We start from the raw sequence: 16,325 nt of genomic DNA, 5'->3' as shown, positions 1-16,325 counted from the left end.
CTGCACGTGCGCAGGAGCGCAATGGAGGCCTCTGTATGGATGACGCAGGATGCGTTATCCACACGGGGCTGGAAAGGAGAACAGTGATGGAAGGAAGAGACGAGGGGTCTGACTAAAATGAGTGACTCCCATCAGACCCGAACGCCTCACAGGTGAGTATAATAAAAGCAGTATTTTTATGTTATACTGAGCGTCCTGAGCACTTATATACAGTATTCTAGAATTCTGTATATAAGAGCCCACTGGTGGTGGCCTCATCTTACAGGTGACAATTCTGCTGACAAGTTCCCTTTAAAATGTCATGTGTACAGGAAAATGTATACACCCTTTCCATGCTTTGTTCTGGTTCTCATCTGATACCAGTGAGAATAGCTAGATCACGCAGTACCTTCTGTGTGGTTTGGAAGTCGCTTTCTCCGTGTAAGCCTTTGAAACTTACATCTAGGCATTGTGAAAAAACTAATCTTTATGTTCCCAAGTAACATTTTAAGCGTTTTCATAATTGTAGAGGTATGGACCCCAGCAATCGCTAAAAATGACTGGCAAAAATGCTCAGATGAGCGTCATGCTCCTTGGCTCTGAGTAGCGGTGTACAGACTATATACTCTTTATAACTTGCACAGGGACATTGGACTAAGCCAAATGAAAATTCATTTAGATTGTAATATTATAGTGATATTAGGTCTCTTGCCACACTGACTTTAACATACCAGAACTGCTGCCAGTCACTTCTGAGCTGTTGTACGATTCCATTAAAGTATAGTAAACATGTTTGTACTCTTAAGAAAGATTAGTTCAGATAATAACAGTCTTACACGGGTTTAAAGGCCACGTCTCACTAAGCAACATCGCTTGCAACATCGCTACTGAGGCACGACTTTTGTGACGTAGCAGCGATGTTGCTAGCGATGTTGTTGTGTGTGACATCCAGCAACAACCTGGCCCCTGCTGTGAGGTCGCTGGTTGTTGCTGAATGTCCTGGACCATTTTTTAGTTGTTGCTCTCCCGCTGTGAAGCACACATCGCTGTGTGTGACAGTGAGAGGGGCAACAACTGAATGTGCAGGCAGCAGGGAGCCGGCTTCTGCGGACGCTGGTAACCAATGTAAATATCGGGTAACCAAGAAACCCTTTCCTTGGTTACCCGATATTTAACTTCGTTACCAGCGTCCGCCGCTCTCACGCTGTCAGTGCCGGCTTCCTGCTCCCTGCACACATAGCCAGACTACACATCGGGTAATTAACCCGATGTGTACTCTGGCTAGGAGTGCAGGGAGCCAGCGCTAAGCGGTGTGCGCTGGTAACCAAGGTAAATATCGGGTTGGTTACCCGATATTTACCTTAGTTACCAAGCGCAGCATCACTTCCACGCGTCGCTTCTGGCTGGGGGCTGGTCACTGGTTGCTGGTGAGATCTGCCTGTTTGACAACTCACCAGCAACCCGTGTAGCGACGCTCCAGCGATCCCTGCCAGGTCAGGTTGCTGGTGGGATCGCTGGAGCGTCGCTTAGTGTGACGGTATCTTTTATTCTTTTTGTAGTTCTTGCAATTCTTATAATTTCATCTTATTCTTGTGTTTAGTGTAATAATCTGCATATCATTCTGTTACCCAAGGGAAAGGAGAATGTAGAGCTACGGAATGTACATGAGCAGCGTAAGCAGAGGTTGGTGACATTACAAACTGCTTACAGGACACTTAAGGAGCAAATAGAACAAATAGAAGAAGGAGCAGTCAGGTATGTTCTTGTTTTTATGTGTCTAAAAATTATTGTTCAATAAGACCTTTCAAATGCTTCATATAAACCTTTTATTGGATACAGCTCTAGTTTTTGTGGAGTTTTCCATCCACAACTAGTATAGAACTACTTTTTATGCTCTATAAGATGGCTGCCAGACATGTCATGGATGGGAGATATGTATTGCAGAGGTGGTTATCCTCTGTGATGTGAGTCCGGAAGCAAGCTCCAGAATTTTTATTGAATTTTATTGAGATTGTTAATTGGGCTAAGCAATTGATGGGTTTACGAGCAGTCAGAGAGATGGGTTGGACTGGCTGCTCACATATCCCAACCACCGGGCGTAGAGAGAGATCGACTAAGAGCCATTGGGTTTGAAATGCATCCTCTCTGACAGTTGTTTATACCCTGTTTGGACCTTTTTTTATATGGATTTTAATTTGATTTAATAAATTTTTTGGATTTTAATATCCCTCGGACTTTGTTGCTGGATTACCTTCTGTGGGCGTAGTATGGTGTATATAAGAATGTCCATGGGAATTCATTAGGGTCTGTGTGTAGAGGTAAGAAGTCCTCCTGTAAGTCATCTCCAGGCTTGGACTTGTATGATGGTCTAATACGAAAATCCCATTGTTAGGACTTTGTATCCTTATTTCCTTGCCAAGAAAGGCGATTTGTTTTCCTTGTATGTGACTTGCTTTTTGCTGTATTAATAAAGCAGTCTGGACGCTTTGATTAAAGTCACCTCCCGTGCCCTCAAATGCAGCAGAGTGAGCCGTATCCCTATAGTTGGTACAGACGCATGGGCACGAATCCCTAGGGGCACATGTTACTGCCACTGGGAAACCTCATGTTGTGGGTAAAAGCGGCGGCTGGAGTGAAATGTCAGATGCCGATGGAGGGAAGATGTCTTCTACAGGAAACTATAGGATTTCCACACATGGATGAGTGACCTGGGTCCAACTGGATTTTGTGAAATAGGTACAAAAAGGTGAAATGGGATAACAAGGTTTCCAAGGACTCCCAGGAACACTTTCACTCATGGAACACCTGAAAGGTGTTAATAGAGATCAAGTTGTAAGAGGGAAAGAGGGAGACAATTGGACAAGAGTGAGAAAATGGTGATTTGGGATCCACTGCAATGCCTGGTAAATATGAGGAGCAAGGAATGCCGGGAAATCCAAGACCAAAAGTAGAGAAACGTGTTTAAGGAATTCCAGGAGCTCAAGGGACACCTGGAAAAAAAGGGACTGTGGGAGAAAAGGGTTTGCCAGCGATTGGGTACTAGTGCTGGTATCCTCTGTGGAGAGTAATTTTCTGGCCAAGTGGAAGGGCCCCTACGAAGTGGTCAAAAAACTTGGCGATGTTAACTATAAAGTTTACCAGCGAAGGCGGAGAAAGCCCTACCAGGTGTGCTAGATCAACTTGATCATGCCAAGTTGAGATAGGGAGCCTGTGGAAACTCCTTGTTTGGTGGCTAAGCTTGAAGAAGACTTGCAAGATGTCACGGTGGCACTTTTCATGTGCCTTGAAGCAGCAGTGCCGAGAATTCCTCAGGAAACCCGTTTTCAGAGTTACTGGGTTGTAAATTGAACTGATTGAAAGGCTAGGGCGGGCCAGCCCAAGATATTACTGCCCTATGGCTTGGCCTATGCCCCCTAGTGCTAATGAAGGGAAATCTTAATGTTTCAGTATAGCCAGACATTTTGGACAATTGTAAGCTTCCAACATTGTAGGGACAATGCCCTAGTTTACAAAGCCAGGTCTATAAAGGCATGGTTCGGTGAGTAAGTGTGGAAAAACATGACATCACACAGTTTCATGATCTCAATGAATGGGTAAAAAAAAGCCCACACACACTCCAAAATCTTGTAGAAAACCTTCCCAGAAAAGTTGTAGCTGTTACAGCTGAAACTGGGGAACCAACTCCATGTTAATCGCTATAGATTTAGAATGGGCAGTCACAAATGCTAATTTATAAAGGTTCTTGCAGTTAAGAAACTTCTCTGTGTCTACACTTAGTTAATATTAATGGGTTATTCCCATGTTCTCAAACAGGAGCGCAGCAGTCCCCAACAAAGCAACAAGCTGTAAACAATTAAAAAAAAATAGAAAATTTGTAGAATTTTAAGAAATAGTAAATTACAAAGCTTTATTTACCATCACTAGCCAACAATGCCCATCAATAAAGATGGCATAAACCTTTTAATATTTTAAAGGGCAGTGCCCTTTCTACCTTCTAAGGCCCCTTTCCCACATCAGTTTTTTGCCTTTAGTCACAATTTGTTTTCTCGACGGGTCTGTCGCAGATTGTGGCTAAACTGATGCGACGTATCTGTTTTTCAACGGATATGACTAGCTGGGGGCTAAATAATAATTGGAGCATGCTTAGTTTAAAAAAAACGGAATCAGTCGCCGGATTCCGTCATTTGACGAATTACGATGGATCCTGCGCCCATAGGCTCCCATTCTGCCAAACGACGGACGGCGACGGATCCGGCGCTGTCCGTTTTTTCGACATAGACAAAAAACGTTACTTTGGCCATCGTCTCCATCCAACGGACAAAGGATTTTCGACAGAACGATGGATGAAATATGAGGCCATCCGTCGTTAATACAAGTCAATGAGAAAAAAAACGATCCAGCCGCATCAGTAGCTGGATCCTGTTTTTTTTTTCAAAATTTGACGGATTGTGACTGACTGCAAAAAAACTAATGCGTGAAAGGGGCTAACATGTCACATATGATCTCATTTACAGACGTAGCCAAATTTTACTTGACAAATAACACGCTACCTTTATAACTTGACATAGAAGGTTATCTCACAACACCAGCGTTTCTTTTTTATTTTACTGTGGAGCGGTACTTTTAAATCAAAGTTTTCTGCCCCTACTCTTATAGTCACCCTCAAGCATCTTCATCTTCTATTGCCGCTTCTCATCAGTCTTGGACAGTTTGTGCCTTGCCAGCGTCTCCAGTGTTTTATGATGCACGCTGGAGGTCACAACTCAATACAACTCTATGAGAGCCTTATTCAGATTCTTTTAGACTTGCATTGAGTACATGTGACGGACATGCTGACTTTTGAACAGTCAGAAGTTGCGATCACAAGTGGCGACGTGAGATTAAAGTGGCATCTGTAAAAGGTAAAGATGCCAAAGGTTAAGTGTAAGAGTAGGGTTAGGGGACTTAGGGGGGCTTTGCACACTACGATATCGCAGGTTCGATGTCGGTGGGGTCAAATCGAAAGTAACGCACATCCGGCGTTACTGTCGACATCGTAGTGTGTAAAGCCTTTTACATACGATTAACGAGCGCAAAAGTGTTGTTATTGTATGAACGGTATTGGGTCCGACATTTCCATTATGCCACTGCAGCGACGGGTACAATGTTGTTCCTTGTTCCAGCAGGCAGCACACATCGCTATGTGAGAAGACGGAGGAGCGAGGAACATCTCCTACCTGCGTCTCGGCTGCAATGAGGAAGGAAGGAGGTGGGCGGGATGTTTACGTCCCGCTCATCTCCGCCCCTCCGCTGCTATTGGCTGCCTGCCGTGTGACGTCGCTATGATGCTGCACGACCCACCCCCTTAGTAAGGAGGCGGTTCGCCGGCCATAGCGACGTCGCAGGGCAGGTAAGTGCATGTGAAGCTGCTGTAGCGATAATGTTTGCTACGCCAGTTATCACCATGATATCGCAGCTGCGACGGGGGCGGGGACTATCGCTGCAGCGTCGGTAACACATTGTTACCGATGTCGCAGCGTGCAAAGCCCGCCTTAGATTAAAAACACCACTACAACAGTGAGTAAAAAATAAAAACGCTGGAGTGATGCTTTAAGAGAATTAAGATAATGTGACATTGCACAAGCCATTGATTTATGTTGGGTTAGGTGTTGTGAGACTGTGACCGGGGTTATCTATGACGGCCGGTATGTCTCGCCCCGGTTGTGCTCACTCCATGATAGAAAGTAGATCCACTCCAGGGTTAATGCTGTTTCCCTACAGGCTGAAGGAAGGGTTAAATGGAAACAGGAACGAGGGCAGGTGTGCCGGGTGTGGGGGAGTGAACAGAACTCCCTGAGTTCTCTGCTGGAGAGGCACATGTATATTGTTGTGGACTTTTGTTTGGATTAAAACCGTGTGCTGTGAACCTTAATGCCTGGATCCTGTGTCTTCTGCTGCGCAGCCGACCGTGCTACCTCACATATGGTGGAGAATCGGCGGGCATGACAGCCGGTGTGGTGTAGCATCCATCCCTGGTGACCCAGTAGCACATGTCCTGGATTCGAGCGGCTATACTACAGCCCAAACCCGGTGACGCCATGGAGGACATACTAAAGCAGCTGGCTCAGGCTAATGCACAGCAACAACAGACTAATGAACACCTGCTCCGGGCGTTGGAACGTCAGCAGCAATCCTTGCAAGTGCAGGACAAAAGGCACCAAGAACAGCTGGTTCAGGCCAATACACGTCAGCAGCAAGCCTTGCAATTGCAGGAACAAAGACATCAAGAACAGATGGTTCTCCTGGCCAAGTCGATCCGTGCCGGACCGGCAGCAACAACCCCGGGACCGGGTGACGACGGCAGCGTCCGGAAAGCGGTGAGACAAGCGTTGCAAAAGATGACCCCGGGGGATGATGTGGAAGCGTTCCTGGCGGTGTTTGAGCGGGTGGCCGAGCGGGAAAAGCTGCCGACCCCCCAGTGGGCTGAGGTATTGTCGCCCTATCTGACGGGGGAACCCCAAAAAGCGTACCTGGACCTCTGTACCGAGGACGCCATTGACTATGCGACCCTGAAAGCCGAAATACTGGCTCGGTTGGGGGTGAATACCTATGTACGGGCTCAGCGGGTAAATCAGTGGTTCTATGAGGAAGCCAAACCCGTACGCTCCCAGGCCTATGACTTGTTGCATCTTGTAAAAAAGTGGTTGCAGCCTGACACTTTGAGCCCGGCGCAAATGGTGGAAAGGGTAGTAGTTGATTGTTTTGTGCGCACTTTACCCGTCATCGTTCAACGGTGGGTAGGACAGGGTGACCCGAGTACCCTCGACCAATTAGTGTCCCTGGTAGAGCGGCATGTGGCTACGCAGGACTTAATACGGGACACTGAGACTTTGCGTACCGCCCGTCGGTCCGGCCCCTCCAAGCCTAGGGCCAAGGACCCACCGCTGATAACGGTGCAGGAGTCCCCTACCGTCCCGTCTGAGGCCGCGCCCGCCGTTCCTGAGGTCCGGAAGGTTCTGTACCCTAAACGACAACCCGTCAAGGGGGTTTCCTTCCCTATTAGATGTTGGCGGTGCCAGCGGGTGGGACATATGGAAGCCCAATGTCCACTCACCACGGAGCCCATGGATTGTGGGGTTACCCGGAGGGGTTCAATGTATGCTCAGGTGGTGTGTACCGCTGACCTGGTCTCCCCAGAGACGGAGCCCCACTTGTGCCAAATACAGGTGAATGGATGTCCGGTTACAGGATTGTTGGATACCGGAAGCTTAGTGACCCTTGTGCGATCAACCTTGAGGGCTAAAGTAAAGGCCACAGGACGTACCGTGGGGGTGGTTTGCATACATGGGGACCGCCGAGACTATCCCACGGGGATCGTCACCATCACAGCACACTGCGGTCAGGTGCAACATGAGGTGGCACTTATTAACACTCTTCCATATGACGTGATCCTAGGAAGGGATCTGCCCTATTTTTGGACTTTATGGAAGGGACCTCCTAAGTCCCCTCAGATATTGGTCAGTCCGGGACCTGAGCCCTACAATCCTGAATCCGGGACACCTGCCGTAGGGGCCCCCATGATAGGGACAGAAGGTGAACCCGATAGGTCGCCCCTAGAGGTATTGGCAGGAGAGAATGAGACGGTCGAACCCATCCCGGAGTTGGAGGCGTCCCCGGATACGTTTGGGACAGCCCAACTCCAGGACCCTAGATTAATACATGCCCGGAGTCGGGTGACAGTAGTTGACGGGGTGGCACAGCTGCCCGGTGCCCAGGTAAGGTACCCCCATTTCGCTCTTAAACAGGATTTACTCTACCGGGTAGATGAAATACGGGGCGTGGGGGTAGAGCAGTTGGTGGTGCCCCAGCCGTATCGCCGGCGGGTCCTCGACTTGGCTCATAAACACCTGATGAGTGGCCACCTAGGGGTCAAGAAAACGCAGGAGCGAATATTGCAAAGGTTCTATTGGCCCGGGGTCTTTGGGGAGGTAAAACGGTTCTGCGAAACCTGCCCGGAGTGTCAGCTTACCGCACCCCTGACCCATTTTCGCAGTCCGTTGGTACCGTTACCCATTATAGAAGTCCCTTTTGAACGGATAGGGATGGATCTGGTGGGGCCCCTCGTAAAGTCCGCTCGAGGGCACCAACACATCCTAGTGATCGTTGACTATGCCACCCGGTATCCCGAGGCGATACCCCTCAGACATACTGCAGCAAAGCTTATAGCTCGGGAGTTGTTTGCTGTGTTCTGCCGTGTGGGGTTGCCCAAGGAGATCCTTACGGATCAGGGGACCCCATTCATGTCTAAAGTGACCAAAGAGCTATGCCGGCTACTCCAGATCAAGCAGTTGCGTACGTCTGTGTATCATCCTCAAATGGACGGTTTAGTCGAGCGTTTCAATAAAACCCTGAAAACCATGCTCAAAAGGGTGATTTCAAAAGACGGGAAAGACTGGGATATGATGCTTCCCTATTTGATGTTTGCCATACGAGAGGTGCCACAGGCATCCACGGGGTTTTCGCCTTTTGAATTGTTATACGGGAGACATCCCCGGGGATTGTTGGACCTGGCAAAGGAAACATGGGAACAAGAGCCCACCCCCCATAAAAGTGTGATTGAACACATTTTGGGTATGCAGAACCGCATAAGCGCGGTCATGCCAATTGTGAAGGAGCATTTACAGGAGGCTCAGGCCGCGCAAAGCGGCCGCTACAATAGACAAGCCACCGTGCGGACCTTTAAACCCGGGGATCGGGTGTTGGTATTAATCCCCACGGCGGAGAGTAAATTCCTGGCTCAGTGGCAAGGCCCCTACGAGATAAAGGAAAGAGTCGGGGTGGTTAACTATAAAGTGTTGCAGCCCGGTAGGCGGAAACCTGAACAAATATACCATGTCAACCTATTAAAACCTTGGCAGGAACGGGAAAGCCTGATGGTTGTTTTGTCCCCACCTCCCTCCTCTTCGGGTCGTTCACATCCGGCTCCAGCGACCTCCGGAGAGGACGAACCGGAAGTCAGGATTGGAGAAGCCCTCACCAAAACTCAGAGGCGAGAGGCCAGACGGTTGGTTCAGCAGAACCCCGATGTCTTCTTCGAGCTGCCCGGTAGGACCAGTCTGATACGACATGATATTGTCACCGAGCCCCACCTGAAGGTACGCCTGAAGTCATACCGGGTACCGGAGGCTCGACGACAAGCCATATCGGAGGAAGTAAAGACAATGTTACGCCTGGGGGTCATCGAAAAATCCCAGAGTGAATGGGCTAGTCCGATTGTCCTAATACCAAAACCCGATGGCTCCTTAAGGTTCTGCAATGACTTTAGGAGATTGAACGAAATATCCAAGTTCGATCTCTACCCCATGCCCCGGGTGGATGAGCTGATTGATAGGCTGGGACAGGCGCGATATTTTACCACGCTCGACCTGACCAAGGGGTACTGGCAAGTGCCACTGACGGAGTCCGCCAAGGAGAAAACCGCTTTTGTTACGCCAGAGGGTCTCTTCCACTATGTTGTCTTGCCTTTTGGGTTACATGGCGCTCCGGCCACGTTCCAGAGGTTGATGGACTTAGTGCTGGAACCCCACCAGGCGTATGCATCAGCATACCTTGATGACATCATTATTTACAGCTCCGAGTGGCAGACCCACTTGGAACAGGTACAAGCGGTGGTGGACGCTCTTCGAAAAGCCGGCTTGACAGCCAATCCCAAGAAATGCGCGTTGGGACTCACGGAAGCCCGCTACTTGGGCTACGTGATAGGCCAAGGAGTGATTAAGCCCCAAGTTAACAAGGTTGAGGCGATCCAGAAGTGGCCTAGACCCCTGACCACGAAGCAGGTTAGGGCCTTCCTGGGTATCGTGGGATACTACAGGAGGTTTGTAAAGGATTTTGCGGGACTATCAGCCCCCTTGACGGACCTTCTCAAAGGCAAGAAGTCCGTCATGGTGCGCTGGACTCCGCAGGCCGAGGACTCCTTCCGGGCCCTGAAGGGGGTCCTGTGCGGACAGCCCGTTCTTGTACACCCTGATTTCCGGAAGTGGTTCATAGTACAGACTGACGCCTCGGAGGTCGGCCTGGGGGCAGTGCTGTCTCAGGTGGTTCAGGGGGAGGAACACCCCGTCACCTTCTTAAGTAGGAAGCTCACCCCTCCCGAGCGGAATTATAGCGTAGTGGAGAAGGAGTGCCTGGCGATTAAGTAGGCCTTGGAGTCCCTACGCTATTACCTGCTGGGACGTCAGTTTCGCTTGGTGACGGATCACTCTCCACTGGTCTGGATGAGGTCCGCCAAGGAACGGAATGCCCGGGTTACCCGGTGGTTCCTTTCTCTGCAGAACTTCCGGTTTACGGTTGAACACCGGGCCGGTAGGTTGCAGGGCAACGCCGATGCCTTGTCCCGCGGCCCGTGTTTGATGGCAGGAGTTCAACCCCGCACGCTTGAACTGAGGGGGGGTATGTGAGACTGTGACCGGGGTTATCTATGACGGCCGGTATGTCTCGCCCCGGTTGTGCTCACTCCATGATAGAAAGTAGATCCACTCCAGGGTTAATGCTGTTTCCCTACAGGCTGAAGGAAGGGTTAAATGGAAACAGGAACGAGGGCAGGTGTGCCGGGTGTGGGGGAGTGACCAGAACTCCCTGAGTTCTCTGCTGGAGAGGCACATGTATATTGTTGTGGACTTTTGTTTGGATTAAAACCGTGTGCTGTGAACCTTAATGCCTGGATCCCGTGTCTTCTGCTGCGCAGCCGACCGTGCTACCTCACAGTGTCAAATTACACTTTTTTGTGCAGGGAAATCCCAGTGTTGCATTAGGGTACCTTCACACTTTAGCGATGCAGCAGCGATCCGACCAGCGATCTGACCTGGTCAGGATCGCTGCTGCATCGCTACATGGTCGCTGGTGAGCTGTCAAACAGGCAGATCTCACCAGCGACCAGTGACCAGCCCCCAGCCAGCAGCGACGTGCAAGCGACGCTGCGCCTACACGGAGCCGGCGTCTGGAAGCTGCGGACACTGGTAACTAAGGTAAACATCGGGTATGGTTACCCAATGTTTACCTTAGTTACCAGCTCACACCGCTTAACTTAGCGTGTGCAGGGAGCAGGAGCCGGCACTGGCAGCGTGAGAGCTGCGGAGGCTGGTAACGAAGGTAATGTTTACCTTGGTTACAGCTTAAAGCAGGCTGTCAGACGCCGGCTCCTGCTCCCTGCACATTCAGGATTGTTGCTCTCTCGCTGTCACACACAGCCTTGTGTGCTTATCAGCTGGAGAGCAACAATAAAAAAACGAACCAGGGCTGTGTATAACGAGCAGCGATCTCACAGCAGGGGCCAGATCGCTGCTCAGTGTCACACACAGCGAGATCGCTAATGAGGTCACAAAAAACGTGACTCAGCAGCGATCTCAGTAGCGATCTCGCTGTGTGTGAAGTACCCCTTATTTCTGTTAAGATAACCTTGGCTACTTTGTCTTGTTAGGGGTGCTTCACACACAGCGAGCTCACTGCAGAGATCGCTGCTGAGTCACGCTTTTTGTGACGCAGCAGTGACCTCATTAGCGATCTCGCTGTGTGTGACAATGAGCAGCGATCTGGCCCCTGCTGCGAGATCGCTGCTCGTTACACACAGCCCTGGTTCGTTTTCTTCAAAGGCGCTCTCCCGCTGTGACACACAGATCGCTGTGTGTGACAGCGAGAGAGCGACAAATGAAGCGACCAGGGAGCAGGAGCCGGCGTCTGACAGTTGAGGTAAGCTTGTAACCAAGATAAACATCGGGTAACCAAGGTGGTTACCCGATATTTACCTTAGTTACCAGCCTCTGCAGCTCTCACGCTGCCTGTGCTGCCAGCTCCGGCTCGCTGCACATGTAGCTGCTGTACACATCGGGTTAATTAACCCGATGTGTACAGCAGCTAGGAGAGCAAGGAGCCAGCGCTAAGCAGTGTGCGCGGCTCCCTGCTCTCTGCACATGTAGCTGCATTACACATCGGGTTAATTAACCCGATGTGTACTGTAGCTAGGAGAGCAAGAAGCCAGCGCTCAGTGTGCGCGGCTCCATGCTCCCTGCACACACAGCGGTGTGCGCTGGTAACTAATGTAAACATCGGGTAACCATACCCGATGTTTACCTTAGTTACCAGTCTCCGCAGCTTCCAGACGGCGGCTCTGTGCAAGCGCAGCGTCGCTTGCACGTCGCTGCTGGCTGGGGGCTGTTCACTGGTCGCTGGTGAGATCTGCCTGTTTGACAGCTCACCAGCGACCATGTAGCGATGCAGCAGCGATCCTGACCAGGTCAGATCGCTGGTCGGATCGCTGCTGCATCGCTAAGTGTGAAGGTACCCTTAGAGCAAAGGATCTATAAAACCTTTCAACTCTTTGGCGAATACTGAAAGATTGCTTTATCTCTATTTCAAAATGTACTGTGAGCTGACCTTGATGGAGCTTCAATACACATACCCCTGTGCTTAAATTATCTGTCTTTAAAGGGATTTTGTCACCAGGTTTTTTCTCCCCTATCTGAGAGGAGCATAATGTAGAGACAGCGACCCTGATTCCAGTGATGTGTCACTTAGTGAGCTGTTTGCTGTCATTTTGATAAAATCAATGTTGTCTCTGCTGCAGATCTAGCAGTTATACAGAGCTCATGAATATGCTGGACGCCAGGTAGTCCTCTAATGATAATCTACTGCTGATGAGTGATTTATAAAAGCTACACTAAGTAGCCCAGTAAGTTTCACACCACTGGAATTAGGATCTCTGCCCCTACATTATGCTGCTCTCAGATTAGGTGGCAAAAACCTACTGACAGATTCCCTTTAAAAAGTAATATAATTAAATTAAAAGTATGGTTTTTGATTGGTCAATATCAACATTTTATAGAGCGCTTCATTAAGACACCTCTCGCATAGTTATTTGAATGAATTTATGTTGGCTTTTATTTATACAAACCATATAGGAAGACGTTTCATAACAATCGGCCTACACGTGCAGACCCTTCTCAGCTTAGACAAGAAGACTCGGATGCAGTTTGGAATGAACTTGCCCACTTTAAAAGGGAAAACAAAAAGCTACTAGTTGAAAAGTAAGTGCTGCTTGTTTATTATACCTTATGATTACAGTTGATTGAATCTTCCAAAATCCAGGACCGGCGGATCACTCTTGGATTGAAAAAAAAATCCGGATCTGCTCCCGATTCCGGTAGTCTATGGGGACCAGAATCCGGAGATTAAAAACTTTGTGGAAGGAATAGGGGGGTAGGAGCCTGCGTGGTATACTCAGCAGGGGCTGTGTCATGGCAGCAAACTCCTTCCGGGTCATGCTTTTCCCTTCCGCAGGCAACAATTCAATATTCATTGTTTTGCCCGCCCACCAGCACATGTAATTGGTTGCAGTTAAATGCGCCCCGACCCTGAGTGGCAGCGTGTCAGCTGACTACAACCAATCACAGGCGGCAGGACGGCCGGTGGGCGGGGAAAGCAGTGCAAGTGTCTATGGGTCAGTTTTGTGAACTGAAAGACATGCACGTTCCTGTCAGAAGTGTGCGGCTGTGCCTTTGATGCGCTGTCAGACTCGTACAAGTCTAACATGACATCAGCCGCCACAGCCTTCGCTCTCTGAGCATGAGTGTGCATGTACACAGAAACACATGCACGTCCCTGTCAGAAGTGTGCGGCTGTGCCTTTGATGCGCTGTCAGACTCGTACAAGTCTAACATGACCTCAGCCGCCACAGCCTTCGCTCTCTGAGCATGAGTGTGCATGTACACAGAAACACATGCACGCTCCAGTCAGAAGTGTGCGGCTGTGCCTGTGATGTGCTGTCAGACTCGTACAAGTCTGTCATGACATCAGCCGCCACCGCCTGCGCTCTCTGAACATGAGTGTGCATGTACACAGAAACACATGCACGCTCCTGTCATTAGTGTGTGGCTGTTACAATGATGCACTATCATACTCGTACAAGTCTGACATGACATCAGCCGCCACAGCAGGCACAAGGATGTAGAGTAGACTATGGACTTTACTACTGCTACTTACCAACTGTAATTTCTAGTTCATCTTGCCAAATCGCACTGGGCTCAATGTGTGAGCCAGAATTTGCTTTTACAGTGTAAGGTATGTGCACATGTTCAGAATTTGCTGTCCCCCCCCCCCCCCCAAACAGTTTTATCACAAACACTGAAGGATTTCCTAGTACCAGCAAAGTGAATGAGATTTCTGAAGTCTCATGCACACATTGCTTATTTTTTTCCTTGCAGATTTGAAGTAATTTGAAATTTGCAGCATGTCAATTCTTCCAGTGTTTTTGCAGTTTTACATCCATATCAATACATAAGAAAAAACACAAAAAAAGTGTATTTTTCCCTGCATTTTTCCTGGCAAAAGTCACGTTTGTGCTTAAGAAATATCTTTAACACTAGAAGTCCCAGGAATTTCGAGCTCCATAGGATTCCAATGGTAGAAATGTCAAATGACCCCTCTCTGGGACTTCTAGTGTTAACAAATACTTAACACCTGCACAGACATTTTGTCTATGGCGCGTCAGAGCAAGGCTTATTAGATTTATGGGTGTGCCTAACTGAAACTTCATCATAAGAGAAAGTATTCATGACACACGCTCTTGTATAAAAGTCCTTGATTTATTATAAATGCATAAAGGTGAACGGGTCTGAGACCAGATGCTGGCACTCCAGAGGACGACAACCGTTTCACGTTGCTGCCTGTTCAAACCAAGTACATGTGCTCGGTGCACCCTTGGCGTGGCCAAATAGTTCTTTGCACATTCCCATGTGTTTGTTTTCCATCGATCTCTACCATTCTCTGGTTCTAAGAATCCAGAGTTGTCAATCAAAGAATAGGTATAGGGGGGACATAGAGGACATCCAAGCAGGTGGGAAGCTGAATATAAATGAATAGCCCCACCATGATGCACGAGCGCCTCTACTTCTTGGTTTGAACAGTCATTTGGGGCTGACAGAGTGCCTTTACTGTGGAACGTAGATAGAATAGTGACGTTAAAATGCATTCTATCCTGTCATGCAGCTAGCTCAGATAACAATATAGGTCATCAATACACTGACAAGCAATAGGGAACAATGTTTTTAACTTTTTACTTTCAGGCTCCATATCTGAACATACACTACAGCTTGGCTATCTCATATGTATCTTTGACTTGCAATTATTTAGCATATGATTAGTTATGCAGATTCTTCCCATGTCTCTGCATTGTTACTATTTTGCTCCTGGTGGTGGAAAAATCTTTTTCTTCCTGTATACTACAAATTACAATCTGTTTTTACTGTCCCTAATAGCTCAGTGTTTTATTAGGTTGACTACTGAGGATAGGTCAATGGTTCGAATTGAAGAGCAGCCATGAAAAAGATGTCTCTCGGCCAGGAAAATTACCAAACTACTTCATGTGAGTGCCACGATAGTTTGAAGAATTTGAAATTAGGTCCGACCTTAAATTCAAAAGCCAAGACGTTGGTATTCAGGCAAAATATTGGTGTCAACAAGTCGGCTCATCACAGGGTCTATCAATTCTGGCATGACAAACACGGCAGTGGAGGTGGCTCGTATGCTCGTAATAGTGAGATTGTAGATGTCCATGCAAGCACTCTGTGACGTACATTGCACAAGTCTGAAATGGTAGCTCGACAGAATGGCGAAGAAACCTTGACTTCAATATTATCATAACCAGCATCAGCTCAAGTTTGCAAAAAAGTACAAAAAATGGATATGTGAAACGGGTGATTTGGAGAGATTAGACACAAAGTCAATAGACTCTGATGGGTGCAAATGGGCCTGGACAAACAAGGAGAAAAAGGGGCTGATGGATTGAGAAATCAAAGGAACTGGCAAGTGTGGTGGAGGAACCCTGATGATATTGTTTTGTTTCACAGCCAGACGTGTTGGTTACTTGACCAGGATCGCTGTTGGTCTCAATGCTGAGCAATATTTGTGCTTCCTACAAGATGAGTTACTTCTTACACTCGAGTACTATTGGGTATTAAAACGATGACATAGTGTTCCAGGAGGCTAAGGACCAGAAGCATGTGAGAGATTCACAAAGAAATGGTTCAATGACAATGAAGTAGAGATGCTGGATTGGCCCCAGATTTCAACCCAATCGAACACCTGTGGGTAAAGTTGAAGACAAATCTGTATACACACCCAAGTAAGTCTAACAGTATGCACCAACATTGGGAACGTGCAGGAGAGACCTGGCAAAAAATTTTGATTGACACATGCTTGAATCTGACCGAGAGCATGTCCAGAAGGATTCAGGCAGTGCTGAAATTAGTGAATTTACAAAATACTAACAAAATAATAAAAAATTAAATTTAGATTTTCAGGAGCAAAATAGT

At 48.3% G+C, this 16,325-nt stretch overlaps 1 protein-coding gene across 2 annotated transcripts in view; it reads left to right on the top strand.

Annotated features, from left to right (window-relative positions):
- CNTLN (centlein) overlaps positions 1-16,325 on the top strand; it is a 506,300-nt gene that overhangs the window by 254,997 nt on the left and 234,978 nt on the right. For both annotated transcript variants that reach the window (XM_075316500.1, XM_075316495.1), the window contains exons 12-13: positions 1,613-1,734; positions 12,915-13,040. In XM_075316500.1, coding sequence (XP_075172615.1) covers positions 1,613-1,734; positions 12,915-13,040 — 248 coding nt within the window. The remainder of the gene's footprint in view (positions 1-1,612; positions 1,735-12,914; positions 13,041-16,325) is intronic.

Source organism: Anomaloglossus baeobatrachus, chromosome 1 (genome assembly GCF_048569485.1).
Source record: "Anomaloglossus baeobatrachus isolate aAnoBae1 chromosome 1, aAnoBae1.hap1, whole genome shotgun sequence".
NCBI classification, from domain to species: Eukaryota; Metazoa; Chordata; class Amphibia; order Anura; family Aromobatidae; genus Anomaloglossus; species Anomaloglossus baeobatrachus.
The sequence above is the reverse complement of the archived record's forward strand: the minus strand, read 5'-3'. Positions and strand labels throughout refer to the sequence as shown.